Genomic DNA, 25,712 nt, shown 5'->3' on the forward strand with positions numbered 1-25,712 from the left:
GAGAACTAGATTTTACCTCTACCTATGTGGTAGTACAAAGCTAGGTTGCCTTAGAGGAGGGAAGAGAGAATATGAACAGCCTTGGCAGCAGGACCAAGATACTCAGGTGACAAGGAATCTCCAAGATTCCAGCATGGACACCAAGGCAGTGATGTCTGACTTGTCTCTGGTGCTGTGGACCACAGCACTGGCCCCCCTAGTCCCCACTCTATCTGCTTGGACCTCCCCTCAGATGCCCTGGGGAACACAGATCGGAGCACCCTTAGATTCCATCTTCCCAGATGCTCTTCCCCAACTGGAGCTTTCCAGGGAGAAGGTGAGCCTTAGGATTTTTAGCATGCTCTTTCAAAGAAGGACAAGGGCCATTTGGTGTCCAAACAGCAAGAGATAAGCGATCAAAGGCTCCAAAGGCAAGTCCAAACCTAACATTAAAAGCAAGAAAGATCAGAAATGACCATATCGGACACATCCAGGCAGATATTGACCTCAAAGATATGAGAGTACAGCTGGGAAGGGGAAAGTGGGAATCAAGGTGCAGCCCAAATGAGTGTGATGTCACCAGGACAAAAACAGATTGTCACCAACTGGAGAAACCCAAACTACAGTGGGCTCTACACCATCAGTAGATGCACCATCCTGAACAGACCGACCAAGTCAACACTTTCACCTTTCTATCAAGCTGATTGCAGACACATCAACAGATCATCATGGCAGAAATAAAATGTTCTCTCACACTGGTCTCCTCCGGTTACAGAAGTTACAGAGTCTGACCACACCAATGGGAAAGCCGAGAACTTTTCATCATCGAACACATTTGCGAAACTCGTTGGCTTTAACAAACTGTTCCCCACACACCTGGCCTACGTGGTCTCCTCTGACCAGAGCATGCTATATCATATCCAGAAAGCGCTTATAGGCTCCCACTTGCAATGGAAAAACACTAGCAGCTGACAGAAAACTGAAACCCCATCTTGGCTTTGGAGAAATGGTCCCGCCAGGGAAACACATAAGACTATTTGATCAGATTTAATAAGCTTTAACAAAATCCAGGTGAGGGCTCTATCTGAAGAAAAAAAAAAAAAACAAACAGATGACTCTAGTGAACAGCTCCAGGAAATCATTCAGGAAAGGAAAAAGGATGCAAAGCCCTGTGTCACCACAGGAAAAGGCAACCAGGCATCAGTCTCCACAAATAGAGAATTGAAGATGCCTGTCTCAAGTGTCATGTTTTCTCTCGAGTGTGGTTACTGGATTTTACTTAGTCACATAAAACCATGTGTGTACATACTAAATGAAGGTAGAAGTGAAGCTGCCTAGGGAATCGATGGAAAGGGGTGGGGGTAAAAAGAGGAAGGGAGGAATATACTCAACACACGACATAAACAGTTTTAAAAGACAGAAATCTCAGAATGTCTTAAGGTTGAGAGGATTTTTTCCATTTCCCTCCATGCCTTGAAGCTTCATGCTTTGTCTTTGATGTAATCAACTTTAAAATCTCCCTCTCCAGGGAGAAGGCGGTGTTGACACACCCTTCAATCCCAGCACTTGGGAGGCAGAGACAGGAGGATCTCTGTGAGTCCTAGGCCCATCTGGTTTACAAAGCAAGTTCCAGCACAGCCAGAACTACTCAGAGAAACCCTGTCTTGAAAAACAACAAAAAATACCCACTGCTTCTCTGAGACACGGTCTTAATATGTAGCACAAGCTGGACTGAAACTCAGAATCCCCTTTCTCTATCTCCTGAGTGTTGGGATTACAAGTGTGCACCACCATACCAGACCCAAAACATTATTTTATAATCCTTTACACACAAACTGTAAAGAAGATCATCATGGAACCAAGCCTAAATATATCTAGTCTGTAATATTCTGAAGGTGGGGTATAGGGACACCATTCCTGAGAAGCAGTCCCAATAAGACCTGCTGTTATTTTATGTGCAAAGGTACAAGGCCATGTCTGCCACTCAGGAGCGCTTGGTTTGCCATGTGTGAGTACTCAGCAACATATAGGCATGCTGTTTATAGAGCCCTAGTGTGCCCTCATTGGCTTTAAGTTTGAAACTCTATGCCCCAGAATGTGTCTCTGCTAAGAATAGGGCTCTCCAAGCCTACAAATGCTGAGAGCCAGGAAGGGAATGGTTCCCACTGTGGGAAAACCCAAAGGATGGACCAAGGCTGCAGCCTGAGCAAATAGATGCACTGAAAATACTATTCAAGTCATCCACAAGTTCTGCCATAGAGCCCCAGGGGTCCTGAGGACATTCTGTCCTAAATACCCAACACCTGGAACACAGGGGTGACCCCACAAAAGCATACTGACACTTAGAGGGGGTTGCAGAAATGAGGGAACAGTATTAGGTCCTTCAAGGAAGGTTTTAAAGTTTGTGGCTAAAATCCAACTCAAGTATAAAATGATTCTTCACTCTTGGGGAAGAATAAGCTAAGGGCTGCAGTGTTATGGAATCTAATGGTTTTTCTATTCAAATTCCACTGCCACACATCTGTGAAATGAAACCAGCACTCCTTGATGGGCTTCCATGAAAGGGACCACCCCAGGTGTAAGAGGTGGGGCTCAGTGGTGAGAGCTTTCCTGCATTGTCAAGGACCTATGGTTCCCACCCTCCAGCCCCAGCCCCCAGCCCCTTACATTGTAAGAATAAAACAAAAGAAACACACAAAAAAACAACCATCACTCAGAATCATCATCAACCCTGGGCCACTTTTTATTTGCCAACATCTAAGGGACAGATCTGCAGGGGGTAAATTTTCTGTTCACAATCCTTCAACAACATAGAGATGGCTGAGGGACAAGCACATTGGTAGACAGAAAATGTCATTTTTCAGCCTCCCAGGTAAGTGGTTTTAAACACATAAACAATTAAGGTATGATTTCAGTAGATCTTTGTTTAAATCTATACAGTCTCTTATTGCCCAACCCTCCTCCCATCTCCCCAACAGAAATAACAAACCCAAGAGAAGGTTGACACATCTTTTATGTACAAACAGGCTGGTGATACATATGAAATTCTTCTTATAAATACCTCGAGCAAATGGGAACTCAGTGAGTGCGATGAATCTAACATTTCCTCCCTGGTACTGCCCAGGTAACCTACTCTTAACAGAACACTTGTGGGGTCTCCTGGGAATCCCTGAAGCCCCTCTGGACCTAGGCAGGAACCTTGTCACTTCCCCACAGAGGAGAGGTGACATGAAGGCCATCTGCTACCCAAGACCTGGGCGTGATTAACTGTTCTTCCCCAACAACTTGAGTCTGTTTCCTAGCAACGGCCCAGACGGAGGGGGAAAGGGGACCCAAAATAGTGGAGGAAATAAAAAAAAAACTCTGGGTATTTTGATTAAAAAAGAAGAAAACTTGATAATCAGTGAAACCCTGTCAAGCCAATGTATTAAATTCATCAAAGGGAAAAATACTAACATTCCCTGTAGGAAGATCATCACTTAGCACCAATTTCTCTGACTCTATAGAGTTTTTCCTTTTCCTTCGAGCCCTTGGCTGTGAGAGGCTGTGGGGCTCAGCTTAGCCTCATCAATACTTTTAATCAGTAACTGAGCGTGAGAGGCAGTGGTCACATGCCATAGAACAAATAGCAGCTCACACCACAGAAGCCCTGGGGTGTCATGCTGCCTGGGGGAAGTGAATGACCCCACAGTCTTCTTCCTGGCCTCTCCAGGCTTCCAGCTTCACTCAAAGCGACGCAGGTGGTTGTAGAGTGACTGCACGTAGGTGAAGACACACATAGGGTCCGGCTTGCGGCCCATCACCATCATATCCTCCACTTCAATGAGACGCTCACAGTTGGCCAGATTCCTGAAACATAGAAGACGCATCAGACCACGGTCCCAGTGAACAACCAGCCCAACAACAGGGCAGTTGTCACTGTCCCCAAACTGAATTTGCCAAGAGCCTGAGAGGTTCAAGGGCACACCAAAAGAGAGTATGAGTACTCCAAGAGAGCTTTGGGAGCTGCTGAGTTCACGCCTCATTTCCCAGAAGCCCATATCCACAAACCCCCTAAGCAGTTCATATAGAAGGAAGGATCTTACCCATGTATCACAGGGCAAATTGGCAAGAACTGTGAAAGCAAATGTAAAAGCAAAGCAAAATTTAGTTAGTTTTGGTTTTTTGAGATGGGAATTTGCTGTGTAGCCCAGCCTAGACCAAAACTCTGATCCTCCTGTCTCAACCTCCTAAACGATGGGATCATGATCATGTGCCTTCATGCCTAGCTCTGAAATAGTCAAAAAAAAAAAAAAATGACCCAGGGACCCCGGAATAGAGAAATGGCTCAGAGGTTAAGAAAATTTACTGCTCTTCCAGAGAACCTTAGCTCAATTCCCAGTGCCCACATCAAATGACTCAACCATCTGTAACTCCAGGGTATCTGACTGCTTCTGGTCTCCTGGGGCACCTGCACTCATGGGCACATAACCACATGCAGACATACACACAAACACATCTATACATAATTTTAAAAAATTAAAAAAAACCAAAAACCTTGATCCAGCCAGGCATTGTGGCCCACAACTTTAATCCTAGCACTTGGAAGGCTGACACAGATGGATCTCTTCTAAGAATGAGACCAGCCTGGTCTACATAGTGAGTTCTAGACCATCCAGAGTTACACAATGAGACCCTGTCTTAAAAAAAAAAAAAAAAAAAAAACGCACATGACTCTCAGGGCTGGAGAGATAGCTCTTTCAGTGCTTGTCTTGCAAACACAAGGACCTGCTGAAATCCCCAAAACCCACATTTAAAGAAAAGACCAGGCATGGTGGTGCACACTTGTAATCCCAACACTGGAAGGGGGGATGGGAGAGGAGGTTAGAGACAAGCAAATCCCTGGGGCTCCCTGGCCAGCCAGCCTAGCCTGCGTGATGAGCTCCAGGCACCTGAGGAATGATAACAGAGTTGTCCTTTGGCCTACACACATGCGTGCACACACGCACACATGCGCGCGCGCGCACGCGCGCACACACACACACACAACCCAGAGTGAGGAAGGTGATTTTAACCATGATTCAGCAAACACATAATGCTATTGACCCTCTGTAACCACAGACTGTGCATTCAAGGTGTCAACACACCTTATATCAAAAATACTAAAAACACTAAAGATACCTGATGCCCTCGTCTTTGGGCACTTGCATACATATGAGCAGGCACACACAAAGACACATACATGCACATAAATAAAAATAAATCTAAAATACATATATTAAAGAAAAAACGTATCAGTACTAAAAAATGTAAACCCATTAAGAATAGTTCCTGGGGAGATGGCTCAGTGGCTAACAGTTTTCTATGAAAGCATGAAGCCCTGAGTTCAAATCCCCAACACCCCATCTGAGCAAAGACAGGCAGATCCCAGGAGTTCATTGTCTAACCAGCCTAGCTGAAACAGTGAGCTGGCAGTTCAGTGAGAGACCCTGTCTCAAGTCACTAAGGCAGAAAGTAATAGAGGAAGACACCATTATCTACCTCTGGCATCTGCATGCACACACGTGGGCACACACAACCATACATTCATATGCATCCCCTCCTCCTCTCTCTCTCCTCTCTGTGGAGCAGATAATGGGAGAAAGAGGCCTGGATGTGAACTATAAACTGCTAGCTCAGATGCCAACGCTGACAAACCTTCCACCTGTCAGTGTCCATTTCCTGGGCAGTTGGTCAGAATGCACCTCTGCTTCGCCCGACTCCCAGCAGGCTTGTTGGGAAGCTATGATTTCATATTGTCTTTATGCACCTTGCTCCCCAGAGCCCAGCCAGATGGGAGACCCCAGCAGGCAAGCCGGGGATCCTCAGACCCAGCCCAGAACTTGCAGCCAGCTCAATACAATTCATGCAATTCTTTTACAGGACAGCTCCCTGAGCTGCATGACCCCCAGACAAAGACTGTAACATTAGCACCACTGGGCTCTGCTCTGGAAAGCTGGCCAGAGACCAAATGTCAAGGCGAAATGGAGACATCTGTCCCGGATCCCATTCCCGCCTCTCACCTTCCCCTAGGGCTGCAGAGAGTGGCTTGTATGGGAACCCAGAGGTTACATGGAGGTGACAAGTGAGTTTGGCACCCTTTCTCCCAAAAACAGACAAAGGCTGGGCTTGGTGTCAGAGAGGTAGGCATGCAAGGGTGCTCTGTGGCCAAGAATTGAAATTCTTGGGTTCTTCAAAGGCTGGAGACCTGAGTTCACCTTTCATAGCCGCTATCACTTGTCATCTGGTGCTCCACCCCCATGTTGCAGGGAGAACCCCAGCTTCCTACACTCTCTCTCTCAGGTCTGCTGCGCAGAAACTCGCAGGGGCATTCAGGTCATCCCTGCATGCATCCATAGGGTCATCACTGTCAGTGATAGCTTCAGTGGCCACTGTGGTGATCACTTTGATGATCTCTCATGTTAAGTGAAGACAGCCCTAGAATCCCAGGACCTCTGCTTTGGAGGAGAACTCACACACTGCCTTGTCCCCACAAAGGTTCTCCCTCCATGTGTTCCCCCTCCCCCAGGACTGGACTGACCCCTACTGCAGGAAGCAAGCTTTAGCCACCAGAACTTGCCCCTTAAGGCACGGATGTTCCTTTGCTTCCTTGTACATTTTACCTCTTACTCCCAAAGACTGTTCTCGGCTAACTTTCCCCTACCACTAAAAAGTCCTTCACATGTTGGAAGGACTTCACCTCTGCACCTGTGTCATTGTCCCTCACAGGGCATGGAGGAAACTCAGTGCCTTCTGACTCCTCTCTAGCCCACTTCGGGATTATTCAGAGTTGCTTGTTTGTTCCAGATGTTCCTGACCTGTGCAAAATACACCAAGCAAACCCCTCCTTCCTTCTTGGGCTTCGAACACGCTCCAACCAACACCCCCATGCCCTGCCCAGGAAGCAAGTCTTCCAAATAAGGGTAGCCACAAAGATAGAAGGGGAGGCCTCACCCTGGTGTCACCCTCTACTGCCCTGATGGGAAGTCACTGACAAAATGCTGGTCTTTCCTGCAGGCAGGCAGAGGACCAGTCCCCACGCCATTCCACTGTTGTTTCTAAGTTGAACAGATGAGGGTGGGTGCACTTTCTAAGAGAATCTCAGCATGCAACACCATCTCTCGGGACTCTTTCCTGGACCACCTCTGCCCTTCACTCACTTCCTTCTCTGAGGAGTCCCAAATTCTCCAGCTGCCAGGTCCAACACCCTTAGAGACACTCTGCTTTCACCCCAATTTGTCCCTGCTGATAGAACATGGTCCTTCAGAGATACTGTGGTGCCAGCTACAATGGCAACAATACTCCCTGAACTGCCAAATAGGAAAGCACAGGGACACTTGATTGTGTGTCCATCCATCTGTCTCTCAGGAGACAGAACTCAAGATAGTGATGGTCACCTCTGACTTTTATCAAAAGATGCAAGACTCAAAATATTAGAGAGGCCCCAACTGGCCTTTACATTTAAAAAAAAGAAAGAGAGAGAGTGATTTGTTAAAATGATCCAGGCTTCTTTTAAATAATCCAAACTACATGGAGAAGTCCACAAAGCAAGGATGATTTCAAATCATCCCCACAGCCTGAAGCAAGGATGACACTGGCTTATTAATATGCACTTTGAAGGGTTTCTTTTACTCTTTATTGTATCTTCAGCTACCTCGGGCCATGGAGGAGGGGCTGGGGGTAATTTTTAAGACTGTCCTAAATGCAGACCAGGGGTGGGACTGCTGCCTCCTATCTTGTTTTAGACAGAGACACATGGGCACTACAAATAGCGCTCAAGCCCCTTCTGCTGGGTGTAACTGGAGAGCAGGCGCATTCCGCACAGGGCAAGTGGGACGCCTTGGGCTTCGAGATCCTTCGGCTTCCTGTGCTATGGGCAGGGTGGGAAGGAAAGGTGCAGAAGGGTCAAGCACCCGCCCTACTTTGCCCCTTCCATAAAAGGAACTACTCTGCCCTTGTTCCAGGCCCTAAACACCTGTCAGGCAAGGGACGCTTTTGCTGTCAGCAAGGCATCACTCACACAGATTAGGAGGACACAGGAACCTCTGGGCCCAGAAATTACGGCGGGGAGGGGCAGCATACACATTTACTCCCAGGGTTCCTGGTGCATTTTGTGCCCTGAAGATACTTGCTCATGGAAGGATCTGGAAGCATTCCTTTCCTGGATGAATCCTTTGAAAACATGATGAGGTCCTTTCTCTTCTAAAGGTCATGCCGTGGTTGGACACCAGGCTCCTCTCAGCTCAGGCTGTCTGCTCCCAAAACAGTTTTTTTGGGCCACCCTCTGTACTAGCGGCTCTTGATGACTTTCAAAGGTACCATGTATCCACCCAGATGTTGCTGGCTAACCTAAGATGCTGACATTGGCTCCAATATCCTCAGGCAGGTGTCCCATGAAGCTATTCTAGCCAGTTATTTATTGTCCAAAAACCAGGGATCCAAGCAGCTGCCTTCCCAGCAGGCCCTGGGGAGAGAGCCCACCTCCACAGCCCTCTCTCCCTTGTACCTGAGAGATAATCTCACAGATGACTCATAAGGGGAGGTACCGGCCCGGGCTCTGAGTAAGCTCCCCACACAGACTCTGATGGCCCTCCCTACTCTTTATAGTCAATAACAACAACAACAAAAAACAGAACTCACCTAGAGGCCCCATCATACCCTGAATCTCTTCCCCAACTGGGAGCAGACTCAGGCCACAGGGAAGCAGGGCCAAGGTCCTATCCTGCTGTTTGCTTGGGGAGAGAAGGGAGCCAAAGCTTGGCCCAGCCACTACCCTCCCCCCAGGTTGAGAATAGAAGAAACATCTGTGTGGAGTCTGGAGACTCTAGGCTCGAAAACCTCCTGCTGGGAAAGCACTTCCTGGAGGCATTCTGCCTTAACTGCCTAGGGAAGCTGTGCTCCTTAGAACCAGGGGCACAGGGCCACCACCACAATGCCCATCCCTCTCCCAACTACAGGCCAGTTGGATCCTGGGCTATAGGTGACCAGGGCTTAAGCTGACATTGCTTAGACTTCTAGGCTTCAAGAATTCTGTAAGCCAAGCCTGGACTCTCTGACTGGGGTAAGTTTTGGGGTACCAAAGTGGGAGCCCTGATCCCACACATTCTAGTCTGATGTTTGACAGCCGCCATTCCTGAGTTTCAGGCAGCTGGGCCTCTTCCTATGAACCAACCCCTCCCGACATCATGCCGCGACACTTGGCTTGAGTCCACCATCGTCTGGATCCAGTTGCATAACACACTCGTCCAAGCTGTTTCTGCTATTAGGATGACAGCTAATCCCAAGCAGCCAAGAAAGGGAAGGCTTTGAAAGTACACAAGGCGTTCCCCTGACCCCAAAGGGACCTAGAATTCAAATCAACACAACAAGCATGGACCCCTTTCCCTAAGCCTCAGGTTGAGGATCTCCAAGCCAGAGCTCCCATTCTGCCCGTATAGTGAGTGAGCACTTCTACCCTAGAGAGGGACAGCGGCTGTGGCTCCAAGCAGGCTTCCAATACCAAACATGGGTTATGAGACCTCTTGTCTCCACTTTCTCCTTCCCTAACCAGGCTCAGGTCCTAGTGTGAAGAACCAGGACTGGGTGCTTGGGCTGGAAATAGGATGAAGATAGCAAGAAAAACCTGGGGTGGGGCCTCCTTCAACCCCATCACTTGAGGACAAGTAAAGATGGGGGACCTGAAAGCTCAGTCAGGCAGGACAAACATGGTCCCTCAGAGGCTGCAACATGCAGCACAAAGGCATAATGAATAGTAACTTTGGAGCTGCCCTTCCTTTCCTCTCTGCCTCAGCAGTCTGTGACACTGTCCTGACCCTCTTGCCCTCTGACTGGGGTTAACCAACAAGAGGCCCTGGGGCAAAGACAGGAGGGGCAATGAGGTCAGAGGTTTATCTGGGCAGGCTCCTCCCAGCCAGGTCATACTGAGCTGGATGCATCCTCATGTCCACAGCTTAGATTGTCTCAGGTAGCCTCAGCACCAACAGGCCCAAGGCTTGTAGCACTCTTCCCCAATTTACCCCTAGGAGTAATACATAAAAGGCTGGTGCCAGAGTTTGCATATGGCTTGTGTTCGCCCAAACGGTGTTGAGGGGTAGTGTGGCTTTTGAGAAGGTGCTGCCCCGCCACACCTGTCCCTGTCTCGTGTTCCTGCCCACACCCTCAGAGTCTTTATAAGAAACACCCCGGGGACTGTTCTTCCCTGCTGTTAACTTGACTGGATTTAGAATCCCCACGGCAGCACACCCCTTTGAGTGTGTCTGTGAGAGTGTTTCCACAGAGGTATAAATGAGAAGGGAAAACCCATCCTGAAAGAGGGTGGCTCAGCCTCATAGGTTGGGGTCCCAGTATCAAGTAAAAAGGAGAAAATGCACCAGCTCTCTCTCTCTGCTTCCTGCCTGTGGATACAATGTTATCAGCTGCCTCATACTCCTGGTTGCCTTGCTTCCCTCAAACTGTGAGCCACTTAATAAATAAAAATTTTAAAAAAGAAGTTCCTTTAAAACCTTCTTTAAAAAAACAAAAACAAAACAAAACAAAAACACTTCTTTCCTTGGATGCTTTTATCAGATATTTTGTCATAGCAATAAAAAAAAAGTAATACACACCCTGCTCACCTGGAATACACGCCCTACCCAGCTGGAATACACACCTGTATCCCACAGGGTCCTGACAACTCTCAACATCTGAGGGTTGCTCTTAGCCATAAACCAGATCCCAAACGGGTTTTCCAGGCACATCCTGATCCCAGAACTGCACTCCCTCCCCCCGATCCTCTCCCTATGAGTGGGACATACAAGACAAGTGTCCTGGTTTGAATGTGGCTTGCCCCCACCCAAACACGTCGAGGCCTGATCCCTGCTATGATGGTGTTGAAAGGCAGTGGGCCCTTAGGAGTGATTTAGATCATCAGGAATCCACCCTTATGCAGGGATTAATGTGGTTCTCACAGAGCTGGTTAGTTATCTCAAGAAGAGGTTGTTATAAAGTGCCATGTGCCCTTTGTCCCCTCCTCTCTGGCAGAGGTGACACCTGGCTTTCCGCTTTCCATCATGAATTGAAGCAGCATGCAACCCTCATCAGAAGCCAAGCAGACCCCAGCACCATGATCCTCAACGTCCAGCCTACAGAACCAGGTACCAAAATAAACCTCTTTATGAGTCACCTAGCCTCTAATGTTCTGTTACAACAACAAAGAACAAGCTTTAGGCCAGAGGTAATTTCACAGTCCGTCCTATGACAGTATTTCAGGAAACACAATCTACTTTTAAAATATACTAGGCAATCCCAGCTTTCTGCTGAGACCCTGACGACAGTGCTTCTACCCCACTGCCCCCCAGGCTCTGTCTGTGGCTGGTTTCCCAAACAGTAGAGCAGAGGCTAAACACCCAGCAAGCAGGCAGGAACAGCTTCAGCACTAAGTAAAATGTGACCCTGGGCACATCCTTCACCAGCCTCAGTCTTCCCATTCATATAAGAGAAAGACAGACAGACTGGATGGCCTCACGGTCCCTCAGCTTACTTTAAAGTACTGTCCTGTGTGCACTGACTTTACCCAGGGCAGAAGCTGTGCTCAGGGTCTGGGCTGGGACCAACAGCCAGTGGGACCTGCCATACTTACTCAGCCATGGTAAAGGCCAGTTCAAAGTTCTTCTGCCGCTGTGTGGGGCTCAGGGCATTATAGTCAAAGGCATCAGGGAAGAATGAGTGCACCAGGGCACAGAAGGCCATTCCATCACTCCAGCTAGAGGAGAAGTTCTGCAGGTCCACATGCTGCAAGCAGAGAAAGTGGAGGTCAGCAGGAACCCCCACCCCTGGCACCCAATTCACCTCTCTGAGCAGATTTTTCCAGGCCTAACTCACTGAGCAACAAACCATTGCTGCTGGACCTCACCCCTTGAGGTACACAGCACCAGTCTGCTCAGGCAGAATTTCTATGCACATGTTGTGGGTGGCTTGGGTACCACTCAGAAGGCATGAGCTCCCTGGCTCCCAACCCTCGCCAGCCTGGCTTGCCTTGGCCCACTCACCTGGTAGCCCACAGTCTTGCTTCGGCACCACTCTAGCAGGATCTGCTTGATGCTGCTGGCACTGGCCACACCGAAACTCTGCGACCTCTTTAATTTGGCCCTGGTCTCACCTTTGCCCCTGTGGAGAGAGGGCAAGCCTGCTGTGGGAGCCAATGGAGAGAACATTCCTATACTTTCTGGTCAGTACTCAACCCACATGCTACAAGCTGAGTCCACAGCACAGTGCCACACACCAGCCATGCAGCCTCCTAACCACACCCAGCATTCTAGGACCCCCGTGAACAGTCCCACGTGAAACAGGGATCACTGGGTAACCCTAAGACAGAGCATGTGAATGGCATGGACCTCTCATCCTCTTCCTGAACACCCTTTCCAATCCCTTCCACCCTGCCTTCCTTCTTGGCTTCGGTAGCATCCAAGGGCAGGTTGCTGGGGCAGTGGCACTTCCTGGACCTGATTCTTTCTTTCCCTAGAGTTGAGCATCATCACAGAAGCACGAGCAGCCACATGTACTCTGAAGGCATCAATGCCGTGCACTATCTAGAACACTAAATAAATCTGCATTAGAGGCTGTAGTCTAAGGACCTCATCTCTAATAAGGAGTGAGTGGTGAGCCCTTGAGTCCACCGAGTCATTTCTTCAATCCTCAAGCAAAACCAGCCCCACAGCTAGACCTCCCCTGTCATGCCCAGAAAATGAAGAAGCAACAATTTAAGTACAAGGTTGGCCTAGGAACACTGGAGGAGCAGAAGACTGGGGTACCTGCAAATGGAGGGGAGTATCTCTCACTAGCCTGGCCTGGTCCCAAGCCCCACAGCCCTCTTCTCCCTAGAAAAGGAACCCCTCAACCTCAGTCAGGCCTATGAAACAGCCCTGACCTTGAACTCTGCATGACAGATCTGATCTTCTGAACACCCCAGTGGGAAATAGCCAGGGCCCAGCTAGCCTTGCTCCACCATGCCTGCATGACCATGACTGTGGCTGGGCCTGCTCTGGGAGCCCATCAAGCTAGTTTGGAGGCGAATATAATATCCATACTTGCTTGCTGTATCCTGCTCCCACTTCTCAAACAACGCCTTCCGAGCCTGTGCCCCTGAGGTACGAGGCAGCGTCTGCGACCTCACCAATTCCCTTCGACGCTCTCCCTGGCGAGGGGCTTGAGTCATAGCTGGAGGCTGCGAGGATGGGGGTGACTGTGGTGGGGTCACCAATGGAGGGCTGAGGAGAAAATCATGAAGTCAGAAACACAGAACTGGTCTTCACTAGGCTCTCCCCTGGGCCCCAGATGGAACATACATACTGAGAGTGCATAAGGCAGTGGGGTAGACAAACCCCTAGACCTTGGAGGGGCAGTGGGGGAGCAGGTCCCACCTGCTCAAGTCCCAACTGGTTTTGCAGGTTTTCTGAACTGAGCTGCAGCAGCTGCTGGTGTACCTGGCAAGTGAGCCTAACTGGGGAGGCAGAGTGGGCCCCTCTCAGGGCACAACAACCACCCCTTGGTAGATGTCAATGACTGGGGAGGGTAAGGGGTATACCCATTGCCAGACCCAGGCCCCTCCTCCACCACATCTAGATAGGACCCTCTTTGTTCTCCCCCTGGAACAATCTCCTTTTATTATTTTAAAAAAAAAAATTGCCATCTTGCTACCCTGCCTCCTTTCTCATATCCAGTCAGTCAACTGAAGTTAGGCTCACCCCAAGGTAAGGCCCTGCTATCCACCTAACCCTGGGCCTCTCTAGGCACCTGCTCTTCCTATGGCAGAAAGTACCTCACTCAGAGGTCCCCCAGCCAGAATGGAGAACAGAAAGTCAAATGTCATCCAGCCCAACTTCCTCCCAGAGAGGCTGAGACTCCCCCCCCCCCTCACACACACACACCTGCAACTTTTTAATGGCCTTGCTTTGAAGGTGAGAGAAGCAGACCATGCTGTAACCAAGCATCTACATACTAACCTCAGTCTCCTCCCTCCTCAGCTCCAACCCTGTCTGCCAGCACACTGCTCTAGTTCTGCAGAGTCCCTAGACAGTCATCCCAGAGAGAGACCCTTGCAGCTCAGTCCCAGGCACAGCAGAGCAGCCTGGAGAGCCACAGACTCACCTGTCCTTGTGCTTGCCTGCTGTCACTGCTCCATACCCAGAGCCAGACAAAGACCGCATGAAAGAGGAATTTTTCTCTACAGGACCAAGGAAAGAAAGAAACAAGGGGGAATGTGGTGGCAGACATGGGTTGGGTCTCACCTGGGTGTCCTGAGTCTCCTGCCAACCCCCACCCAGTCCCTGTCCTCTCTCATCCACCCTAAGGTGGGGTTGGCCCCATACCGCCATCTTGTCATACCAGTGGGACTAGGAGTCCAGGGGCTGATGGCCTCACTAGGGCTTGGGCTAAAGCCCCCCAGAATGGCAGCAGATGTGGGTGATAGAGCTGAAGCTGAGGTCTCCCCAGAGAATTTCTCAGACACTCGGGTGACAGCTGTGACCGGCTGGTGGGGCTGCCGCAAGGAGAGGCTCTCAGGGCGTGGCCTAGGGGGATCCGGGGAGGTTTGAACCTCAGACGCTCCATTGGCTGAACCTGTAACCCAATGATCAATCAGGATCAGTCAGCTATGGCAACCACATAAGTCTCAAATTCCCCCACATTCAGGCAAGGAGGGCTCTAGGCTCCCTGAGCCTTCCTCCCAGCTCCTTCAGGAAGCCTCCCTGACACTCCAGCCTCCTTTACCTCCATTGCCACCTAAGTCTTACTGCACCATCCAGACCTGATTCTCCTCAAATTCCCCAGATGCCAGCGCGGTAAACCCTAAATTGCCTGTCAGTCCACCCACATCCATGAATGGGTGATTTCTCAGCCTCTACTTGCTTTCTTCCAGAAATAGGGAAGCTCACTCCCTTGAATTCCCATTTCTTTGTGCATTTTATTTATTTTGTTTTGTTTTGCTTTGTTTGGTTGAGATAGGTTCTTACTATGAGGTCCTGCCTGCCCTGGAACTCGTTATGTGGACCAGGCAGGTTCAAACTCACAGAGATCCATCTGCCTCAGCCTCCAAGTGCTGGTGTGTACCACCATGCCTAGCTCTCTTTATTTTAAAAGTTTTCCCCTGCAGTCTCTCTGCCTGGTGGGGTTCAGTCTCAAGCACTTGTTCCCACAGGCAAGAGATGGCTGGCACATACACCTGGCTGAGGCCCTGAACCTCAAACCTACCCAGCCACCTCCCTTCTGCCATAGGCTCCTACCTGCACCCAGCTGGTGTCCATTCTCCATGGTGCATGAGTTCGAAGTTCGTCTCACCTCAAGATCACCGACTTCATCATGTTCCAGGCTCTGTGGAGTCACCAACACCACCACCTGTCAGTGGGAGCCAGCTTCCCACCCCAAAACCCCATCAATTGCCCACCCTAAAGGCACTTCCCAAATCCCTTCTGGCTCTGGTAGTGAAAACCTCCCTCATTTGGGGAAGAAAGGATTCCCCGGGAGGTACAATGGTGAGCAATGGTTCAGAGAAAAATGATGAACCCACCTAGCTCCAGGAACTCCAAAAACCTGAGAGGCTGGTCTCAGAGCCCAAGAAGGCTGAGGATAAAGGTTGTTCAGAAGCAGTGTGTTAGACAGACAGACAGACAGACAGACAGACAGACAGACAGACAGACACACACACACACACACACATACACACACACACACACCAGACCTCTGCCTGCCACAGTTAGGACTGTCCACATAGAAGAAGCAGATATGGTGAGGTGCAAGGCCTTTGGGGCCAAAGATGGACAAGGAGCCAAGTAACCCCGAGGCTTTTCTACCAGACACAGCAACGCAAGAGTTCCCCAGAGATACGGTGTGTGCAGATCTGGTTGCCTCTACACACCATCCAGCCTCACAGGGCTACATCAGGGCTGGGACATAGAAACAAACACCAAGAGGGGAGTGTCAGGGGAAATCCTGGGATCTTGGCTGAGCTACATGGGCCCTAGCCCATCTCCTCTGGTTCACAGATCAAGAGCAGGGACAGGCTATCTATGTAAGTGGCACTTGGATATCTAACAAACATCAGATCCATTTTACAGATGCTACCCTCAGGGTTCAGAGAGGGTACCCACTGCCTATGGAAGTTATTGGGGGTGGGGAGACAGCCAGAATGTGTAGTCAGAGGAGAATGCCCCCACCTCTTCCCAGAAAAGGTGTGACAGGTTTAGAGTGTCTATGGAGCTGAGGATAGCGAGATCATCCTAGCAAAGGGGGACAGAAGCTGTCCCTAACCTGGAGTTCTGCTAAAATCCCATACTGGGTAGCTTGAGTGGTTGGTTGGCTATGCCTCTCCGATCCTTCCAGGCTATTTCTCTGATCCACAAGTGTCCCAGACAACAGTTTGTCCCTGACTCCAGATAAATCAGGTCCTCCTAAAGCCAGTGTTGGAGGTGCCCACCCATCCAAGTGGGGAACTGGGCGAGCAGGTACACAGACAGACGGTACTGAGTCAGCATGGAATACCCAAGGCAGTCTGTCTCCCAGGGGCCAGGAGGGTTCTCTGAAGCAATGTACCCAAAGTGAGTCCTCAGTGAGCTAGGTACCCAATGACAGAAGCTATCCCCAAGAGAATGACTGGTGGCAACAGAAGCAAAGAAGCAAAAAGACCCCAGTATTGTGACCCCACATAATAGTGTAGCTCAAGCTACTTGTCTGGGGCCGTTGGACTTAAATAAGGAGCCTGCAGTGTGATTTAGGAGCATACTTCAGAAGCCAGCAAAGGCAGCAATAAAAAAGACAGATAACAAGTCAACATCATGGTCCCTGAAGGAGAGCTGGGGGGCAAAGGTGTGAGAAGGCCAAGGGCAATGTGCTCTGTGCTTTGGAGAAAAAGGAAACTGGCTGGCAGAGTGAGCAGATGTGAAGGGAGGAAAGACAGCAAACTTCTTCCAAGCTCAAGCTTCGGGCCTGCTTGACAAGAAGGTCTACTGAGGAATACCGGGAGGGGTGGGCCAGGATTTCTATTCTGGGCAAGATGGCATAAGGAGCACCTGGGACATCAGGTAGCATATCTGAGACCAAGTGTAAAACAAAGGAAGGATGGATGATAAGGAAACGACGATGGCCTCCACCAGCTCCCGGGAGCCTTGCAGATAAGCACCTGCATCTCCGGGAGCAGAGAACCTGCCTGCCAGAAGAGAGCACAGCCAAGAGGTGGGAAGAAACGCAGCAGGAGGTTGAGAGAGCCAGGGAAGGAAGCCGTCCAAAGGGAGCCTGAGGTCAAGGAAAAGAAAGTCAAGCTGAGAAAATGTGTTCATTGTGTTTAGCCAAGGAGAGGTCACTGGTGATGGTAGAAACTGAATCAGAGGTATGGAGGGCAGGGAAAGAGACAGGCTGAGAGTCACACTGCCAGACTCTGGGAAAGTGAGGCAACCATCTGTAGGGTGAGGTCTTGGGAAGGCAACAGAGGGCAGAACCCAGAGCCCCGGGTTTTGGACAGGAGGAGACCCCTCAATCTCTGACCTAAGATGGGAGAGGCAAGCCCACCCTCAGGATCACAGAATTTGGCATCTCTTGCACTCCAGAACTTGTGGAGAAGGGCGCCTCTAGAAGCCTGGTGCTAAGTCAGCAGTGGGAAGAGAACCAGCCATTCCAGCTGGAAGCCCAGCCTCCAGTCACCAAGGCCAACCAAGCAACAGCTCTGGGGTCTCTGTATCCCCCACCCCGACCCACCCCACTCTTGTCCAACAGGTTCCACAGGTCTAGAGAGGGGCCTCAAAGGACAGACTGGTGGTGAAATCATTTTCCCAGGAATGAAAGTATCTACAACCCCCCCCACCTATACACACCTGTCCCTGCACATTACAGGTCCCCAACCCCCATGGTACCCCAGGGGATTGAACAGAAGTAGCTCCTACATCTCAGTATTGGCCAGATTCCTGCTAAAGGGTCTCTACAAAGAGGAGGGTGAAGTATAGGGCTGAACCAGGACACCCAGGTTCCCCTACTTCTGACTCCTCTAGTCCCAAACTGCAACCACTTCTGGCCTGGGGAAAGGGCTCTGCTATGCTTCAGACCGAGGAGCTATTCTAATACAACCTCTCTAATCCATCACCACACAGAGGGAACTCAGCCTGGTGTAGTAGAAAGAGGCTCTCAAACTTACACAATGGCTGAGGGCAATGATCAAATTAACATCTGAGACCAGGGGTCCCTTCCCGCCATCCAGGGCTCGGTCCACAAAGCATTCTGGCCTTGCAGAGGATAACTTATGACAAGTGTTATATCCCAGGGGATGAGCCTCACTGGATGCATCCCAGCCAGATGGCAGGAAGAAAAAGGCATAAAGCCTGAGATGAACACCCAGTGGGACTTTCACAGATGGCAGAGCCCTGAAAGGAAAGGACTGAGCCCAGCTGCGCTGGAGCAAGCTCTTCTCCTAAGCCCTTGCCTACTCTGAGGCTGCTAATCTGTTCAGTGGGTAGCCACTGCCTTCCACTGTTTGAGGCAGCCTGACCCAGACATAGCTGGGAGAACCCTCTGTGTGCTTACACCGAGGCAGAAATCACACTAGAGCCCCAGGGCTGGGGATGGGTCCTGTTGAGCTGGCCTCCTACTCCCACAGTCTCAGTTCTGTTTTAGTGAAGGGGAGGTGCCCGGTAAGGGAGCCCAGGCCTGGGAATTCAGCGGGGGAGGCAGGGGATGAGGAAAATGTGGCTTCAGAGACTTAGAGATGGGACCCCTCTTGTTGGAAAGTTTTGACATTTTTTTCGAGGGAAGCAATAGCATTGCAAGACTAATCCACAGGGACACAGGAGCTCACATGTGGGCTCAGCCCAACCCACATAGGGCAGAACCCCTGTCTCGGATGGCTAAAGCTGCTGCCCCAGCCCATCTCCACTCACACCACAGCTTTTGAGGACTCAATCCAAACTTCTCCCCAAAGCATTAAGCCCCTTATCACACTGGCTCTGGGAAAGGCGGGCAGATAAGGTGAGTCTGCTTTCTCTCACCATGGGGCCTCTGACACCCGGCTCTTGGCAGTTATTACCGAGGGACTGTATTGCTTTGACCATGGGGACCCAGAGGCTCCAGCTTAGCTGAGGATGACATCTCTAGGGAACAATTCACTGGCAGCCTCCTGGGGCCTAGGTCTGACCTCAGGCTGCAGCTATCCACCCCAGTCTCCTGGTTCCCTCCTCTGGGATGGACAACAGCAATGGTTCTTCAGAGAGTTTTGTTAACCAGATCCACTAGCCTGTTCACTGCACTGGGCCAATAGGCTGGGCCAATTCCCCTCAGTTTATTATTTTACTTTTAATTATATGTAAGGGAAGGAGGAGGTGCCAGTGCCTGCAAAGGACAGAGCCATTGGATCCCCCTGGAGCTAGAATTACAGGCAATTGTGAGCTGCCTGGTATGGGTACTGGAAACGGAAATCAGGTCCTTTGAAAGAGCAGCATGTACTCTTTGTTTATTCTGTTTTGTTTTTGTTTTTGAGACAGGGTATCTCTGTGTAACAGCCCTGGAAATCCTGGATCTCACGTTATAGACCAGACTGGCCTTGAACTCACAGAGATCCACCTGCCTCTGCCTCCTGAGAGCGGGTACTAAAGGTGTACGCCATCACTGCCCAACTCACACCTTGGTTTAAACATTGGGGAACTGAGGCCCCGTGACAGCAAATGTTTCAAAGTCCCTCCTGTCTTCTCTAAGCAAAGTGCTTGTCTCTCAAACCTCCTGCAGAGTCCTCCCTAGTCATTTCAACAGACTGCCCAGTCCTCTCCCTCTTCCAAGGCTTCCTTAACGGCCTCACAGTCTATTAATCACATGCCCCCATTGCTCCTATAAGAGGGATGGTAGAATATCTGCCTCCACAAGGTCTGGTCACTAACCAAGAGGGGCAGCCACCACTGGCTTGTAGTTACAGGATGAGACCCTCACACCAAGGCCCCTTGACACAGACACGGAATCTGAGAAACCACACAGCCCTCCTTCAGACACCCATCTGGGACTCACAAACACCCATCTGGGACTCTGTCTATCATCCTTGTTTATGACCAAGCTGTACTCTCTACCACCAACTAGCTCAGAGCCTGTGTGGGTGCTCCTGTAAGGATGGACAGCCATAGTACATCTGGGGATCAGACAAAGGGAAGTAGCCTCAGCCCCAAAGAGCTGGTGACCAAGGTCTGTGCAGCCTCTACGGTCATCCTCCACCCACAATGCACAGCTATACTTTCTGCTCACCGCCCCAGGGCCTTTCTCAGGTCCTCAGACTGCTCTGCAACTCCTGGGCCTTTGTCCTCAGTCCCAGCAGGCTGGAGCATCCCTGCAGACCTCAGCTTCTTCCATAAGTCTCTCCAGCACAAGTCTCTGCCTCTGTTTCATGTCCAATAAGCACTTGCCTGCTGACTCCTACTCTGGAACTCCTGCCCCAGACAGTTCACCCACACAGCACAGCCCCAACTCAGACCCATCCTTTCCGCTTGGACCATCACAGTTAAGTTGCCTATAGGGGCTAATTCCCCAGAATTGAGACATTCCCTCTTAGAGGGAAGGGGCTCATAAACCTCCTCTCTGAACATAGGAGGCTTGGAAGCTAAGGAAGTTTCCTGAGGTTATTATATGAACAGTAAACAGCTGATGGAGAGAGGACTCTCTGGTGGAGCTGCCTGCAAGCTGCTGGGAACCTCCGTGGAAGCAACTTTTGGGAGTCATCACCCAAGCTAGCGTGGGTTTTTGATGTCATAGCTGCCTTTGAGTCACCCATGCTCCTGTAAATAACCTCAATAAACTAACTTGTTCACCGCCAGTCTCGGGTGCTCTCTGGAGTGAATAGATGTTGTTCACATCTTCTGGGGAAAAGTCACAGACTCATCTCCATTCACCCTCTAACCCACCATCCATCCCTGAGGGAGGAACCAGGTCCAGAGGACCCCACCCAGCTCCCTGCTCCCCTACTTGATGAATAATGGCAAATCCCCATTTTTTAAAAAAGTCATAGCTGAGCTGGGTGGTGGTGGTGTACACCTTTAGTTCCAACACTTGGGAGGTGAGGCAGGCAGATCTCTGTGAGTTTGAGACCAGCCTGGTCTACAAGAGCTAGTTCCAGGACAGCCTCCAAATCCACAGGGAAACCCTGTCTCAGGAGGGGAGAAATAAGTCATAGCTGGAGAAACACACACAAGTGTTCTTGCACACACACTCATACAGAACTCAGATTATGTTTCTTAACAGCTTGAACAGCTGTCTTTGTAAGTTACAAATGGGTGTTAAAACTTCCGAAGCAAATGATGGCACAGTATAGTAAGCACATGTGAACTCATGGTAGCAGTTTTATACCAGGGACATGTGACTCATATTCATAGGACAGATTTAAATGTTTCCATGTTTCTAGACACTTCATATGGAACACTGGGACACCAGTTCTGCCTCCAGGAAGTCTATCTCCTCTGCCTATCATCAAGGGCTTTCACAACCCATACCTCCCTTATATACCCGAAGGCTCCACTCCAGCTTGTGAGCACTTTTGGCCACTCTGAAGCAGCATGCACAGTGCCCCATTTGCAGCAGGAGAGCAAGACCAGAGCCTCCATCACCAAGCCCTCCTTAAATACCCACTGCAAAAGGACCAGAGTCTAGATCAGGGCATCTCTCTGCTCACACTATTGCCACTGCTCGGTCTGGGGCCATCTCCACCCAGGCTGAGACCTCCAGGGGCAAGGACTTATCTGATCCCCTCCTCCTGCGACCCACAACAGATCTGAGGGCCTGAGAGAATGCACTGAGGCTGGGAGCAGGTACAGGATACTCACACCAAGGCCCTGGAAATCCACCCCCAGAGCACATACCGGGTCAAGATGGAAAATCCCACCTAAGGGCCACTGCACACACCATGGAAACATTCTAACCAGGCTCTGTCACTCCAGGAGGCCATGCCCAAGGTAGTAAGACTGGTCCACACCGGCCTCTGCCCAGTCACTGACCCCAGAAACCTAGACACAGCTAAAGGCCAGTCTCCCCCCCCACCACACCCCCCCGTTCCCAGTAAAGGATCTGCCCCCTGCAATGTGAATTCCCAAACACAGTTGCTGAACAGCCTGGACCAGACTGCACCCACATGCATACCCACACACACCGGCAACTCAATCGAGGTTAATCTACAACCCAAGCGGTCAGGCCTCAGTGAAGCAGCAACACCGGACGCGTGAATAGAACCGGTGTAGGGGGCAGGTAAAGGGGTGCTGACCATTCCAGGCTCAGGCGACAGTGAACCATCAAAGACCGAACCTTGGCGTCCAATTTCTTAAAGTCTTGGGACAGAGGGGTGAGGGCAGAGATCTCAAGGCAAACACCACCTGGCTCCAAAGAAAGAAGCGGTGCAAGACAGGTGCAGAGGGCCAACTAAAACAATGTTTCTCCTGTTCTTTCCAGTTCTGGAGTGCTGGTGTAACCCCTGTTACCATGTCCTAGCGGCAGGTGGAGGCATAGCTCTCAGACCAGAGGACGCTCGCTGGCGCACGCACTCGTAGCTGAGAGGCGGCACTTACCAACCCAATCCCACTCCCCCAGGCACGCTCTCCCGCTACGCTCACACCCGGCGCGCTGCGCCCCGGGAGCTCACCTGGCTGCGACCGGACAACGAGAAGGTGGCGTGGCTGGAGAAGCGTGCGGTGCCCAGGCGGGGCGCGCGCTCTGTAACTGTGGCCGCCGGAGGGGGACTGGGCGTGCCCGGTGCAGGGGACACACCAGTCGCCAAGCCCAGCGCCTCCACCTGGCGCGTCAAGCGTTCGAGCTGCGCCTGCAGCCGCTGGTTGTCCCGCTGCAGCTCGGCCACGGTGCGAGCCAAGGGGCCGGCCAGGCGCAGAGCCTCGGCCACGCGCCGCTCCACGCCGCGCTGCAGCCCCTGCATGTCCTCGTGCAGCGCACGCACCGCACCCTCCAGCGCCGCCTCGTAGCGGCCCAGCGCCTCGCGCACCGAGTGCGCCTCCTCGGCGTCGGGGGTCGGCTCCATGGCCAAGAGGCGCGCACCGATCCGACAGCAGGTAGGACGCGAGGAACGACGAACGATCTGAAGCTCCTAGCGGCGACTGGAGGGCCGCGGCTGGCTGCGCCTGAGGGGCGGCCAGAGGGGCGGGAGCAGGGCGGGGCAGACCCCGAGAGTCCCGGGACTGGGTGCCGCGTGGGGAGGCGGGGCCGAGGGGGCGGGACAGCCCGCTCCCGGACATCCCGCCCCTAAGGGACTCTTCCCCCCCCCCGCCCCCCAGCTGATAAGGGATGGCTGGCCCTGGAGGCACCGATGGAGAGCTTACCCTCTCTCTTTTGCACGGATGCGGATCCCTGGAGGAGTAAGGAATACTATACTCCCTTGCCCCAAGAGGAGTGGTGTACGACCGGGGGAAAGAACTGAGACCCACCGGAAGAAGGTCCTCAAATGGACGTTACTCTAAGAACCCAACCAAGAGAGTTAAGCCTTCCCTCTAGATTCTCACCTGCAGGACATGGATTCTGTTTTGGTTGGTACCTTTCTCCCTGTTCAGGTAACCGAAGCAGCTGTACACACACACACACTCCCCGAATAACCTCTCGGACTCACCTTTGTATACATCTCCAATCGCCACCCGGTACCATCAGGTTAGCAAATATCTGTGAGAGGTCTGTTTTTTTTTAATATTTATTTTATTTTATGTGTATAAGTGTTTTACCTGTTTGTATTTACACAGCGTGCGTGCCTGGTGCCCACAGAAATCGCTAGAAAGTGTCAGAATCCTCTGGAACTGGAGTTCCCAACAGTTGTTTGCGGCCATGTGTGTCTTGGGAGTCGAGCTCAGGGGGTTCTCTGCAACAGCAACAGTGTTCTTAACTGCAGAGCCATCACTTCAGCCCCTCACCTATGAGACTTTCGCCTGGAATTTCTTTCACCAGTTCTGAGATTTCAGGGAGGGGGAGGCAGATGGTGAAATGCCCTCTCATCTTTACAGGCTGAGGATAAACTGGGAGCAGGTTAGGAACATGTTTCCAAAGTCTTGCTATGAGGGAGGAGCTTTGAGACCAAAAGCCAATCCATGTCCTCCCAATCCATGCGCGGCAGAAGTTAGGGGCCCACCATCCAGGTGTCACCTTTAACCTCTCTTTTTCTTCAATACTCTTATCCCTGATTCCAAAGAGTCCAGTTACTACAAACCCCACCAAAAGAAGGAAGGATGGCAGCAACTGTTGCTTGGGATAACAGTATGATAGACACTGTAAACATTTAAAATAAATGTTTATATTTAACATTGAGAATGAACATCTCATTCTCATTTTATTTAACAATGAGAATGAAACATCTCATTCTTTGTAGGGAAAGGCTTCCCTAATTAGCTGTCTCGGGCCTGGGCTGTGGAAGGAGGCCCAAAGACTGGACAGGCTTAGTGAGATGATCCACAGGAATAGGCTGGAAGGCTTGTTCCCATAATCATGTTCTGTTTCCAAGGATGTCTGGGAGCCTCCAGATCCTCCTGAACTGGCCTTTTCCTCCCCCTTAGGAGCTGGGTCAGCCTACCAGATGCTAAAGGCTGATCCCCTCCCCCGAGCAGGGACAGGAAGGAACACTGGGTTACCTAATCCAAGGAGCTTTCCAGCAATTATTTCATGGGAAAGTCAAGTGCCAAAAGGCAAGCATGTTGCATGTCTGTGTGTGTGTTCCAAGCAGCCGTCTGGACAGGGTGAGCCAAACCACTCCTTGCATTCTTTCGCTGGGTGTAATCTTTGATAGAGACCTGGAGAGGGGCCACTACAACAACTTATGCCCCAGATAGAGCTGCCCACCACACAGGTCTGAGCTCTGGAGTCGGAGAAGTTCCTTTGCAGAACCCAGGCAAAGAGAGAATGTTTTGGAAGGACCCAGACAGGTTAGTCCCTGACCTCCTGGGCATGCCTCTGGGCAGCAGCATAGACGGCGTTTGGGAGTAGGAGATGATCAGGGGTCCAGGCTTCTCTCCAACCTTCCAGGAGAAAGTGAATAGGCCTCTTTGGTGGAAACCCTAACCAGGAGTAGGTCAAAGATGTAGAGATCTGCCACAGACCCAGACATACTATGCAACCTCAGCTAAGTTATCTGGTCCCTCCGAGACATTGTGAGAAGACCTAAGAGTTGCTTGGGTAGGAGGGCAGAGCAGGTCTTCTCCTGGGGACAGAAGTAGGGGCTCTGCCAAAGGCAGAAATTAGGGCTCACTGTAGGTTAGAGGGTACAGGACTCAAATCATTGTCCCCACCCTCCAGAGTCTTGTCCCTCAGCAAACTATCATCAGTAGTCAGTAATTAGAGATAAGTCTGGGATGTTAGTGGGGTGAAGAAGATGGGGTGGGGGTGAGGGAGAAGTGAATCTTGAGCCTGGACAGAGGACCAACACCACCCTAGAACCTGGCTCCAACCCAGATGGGGGAGGCAAAGTTCTGATCGCAGCCCTAGGATCCTCTCAATCCCTCCTTGGAAGCCCCTCTCTCACCCTCCCCTGGACAGCTCCTGGCCTGTACTAGGCTGTGAGGGAGGTGAGGGCAGACCTTTGTGGCTGAATTCCTCCACATTCACCAGCCCTGATGTCAGAGCCATGGAGGCCAACCTCCCACAGAGTGCCCTGGTACCTGCCCTCCATCTCCCCTCACTGACCCCACAGCCTGTTATTCCCTCGCTCAGCTCAGGCTCTAGGCTGCATCAGAGCTCCTATCAGTCACCTCACAAAA

The 25,712-nt window shown here is 51.0% G+C and overlaps 1 protein-coding gene across 2 annotated transcripts; it reads right to left on the reverse strand.

Annotated features, from left to right (window-relative positions):
• Nucleotides 1–3,701: 3,701 nt before the first annotated feature.
• On the reverse strand, nucleotides 3,702–23,002 carry Smtnl2 (smoothelin like 2). 2 transcript variants are annotated; one of them, XM_027426827.2, is made up of 8 exons: nucleotides 22,613–23,002; nucleotides 15,255–15,342; nucleotides 14,359–14,592; nucleotides 14,122–14,197; nucleotides 13,062–13,241; nucleotides 12,024–12,141; nucleotides 11,615–11,766; nucleotides 3,702–3,828 (listed from the first exon to the last, which is right to left on the reverse strand). In XM_027426827.2, exons 1-8 carry the CDS (start codon nucleotides 23,000–23,002, stop codon nucleotides 3,702–3,704), a joined length of 1,365 nt encoding a protein of 454 aa, XP_027282628.1. The 2 variants fall into 2 exon arrangements, with proteins under 2 accessions (XP_027282628.1, XP_035303234.1); XM_035447343.1 differs by lacking the exon at nucleotides 14,359–14,592.
• Between the last annotated feature and the right edge of the window lie 2,710 nt (nucleotides 23,003–25,712).

The sequence above is a fragment of the Cricetulus griseus genome, chromosome 7, assembly GCF_003668045.3.
Source record: "Cricetulus griseus strain 17A/GY chromosome 7, alternate assembly CriGri-PICRH-1.0, whole genome shotgun sequence".
Classification (NCBI taxonomy): Eukaryota; Metazoa; Chordata; class Mammalia; order Rodentia; family Cricetidae; genus Cricetulus; species Cricetulus griseus.

Excerpts from the sequence above, each read along its gene's own strand:
- Smtnl2 (XM_027426827.2), bottom strand. The coding sequence starts at position 23,002 with ATGGAGCCGACCCCCGACGCCGAGGAGGCGCACTCGGTGCGCGAGGCG. Across the intron at positions 12,142-13,061 it reads GAGCAGGATACAGCAAGCAA|GGGCAAAGGTGAGACCAGGG; the intron begins GTATGGATATTA and ends CTCTCTCCACAG. Across the intron at positions 11,767-12,023 it reads GCAAGACTGTGGGCTACCAG|CATGTGGACCTGCAGAACTT; the intron begins GTGAGTGGGCCA and ends CTCTGCTTGCAG.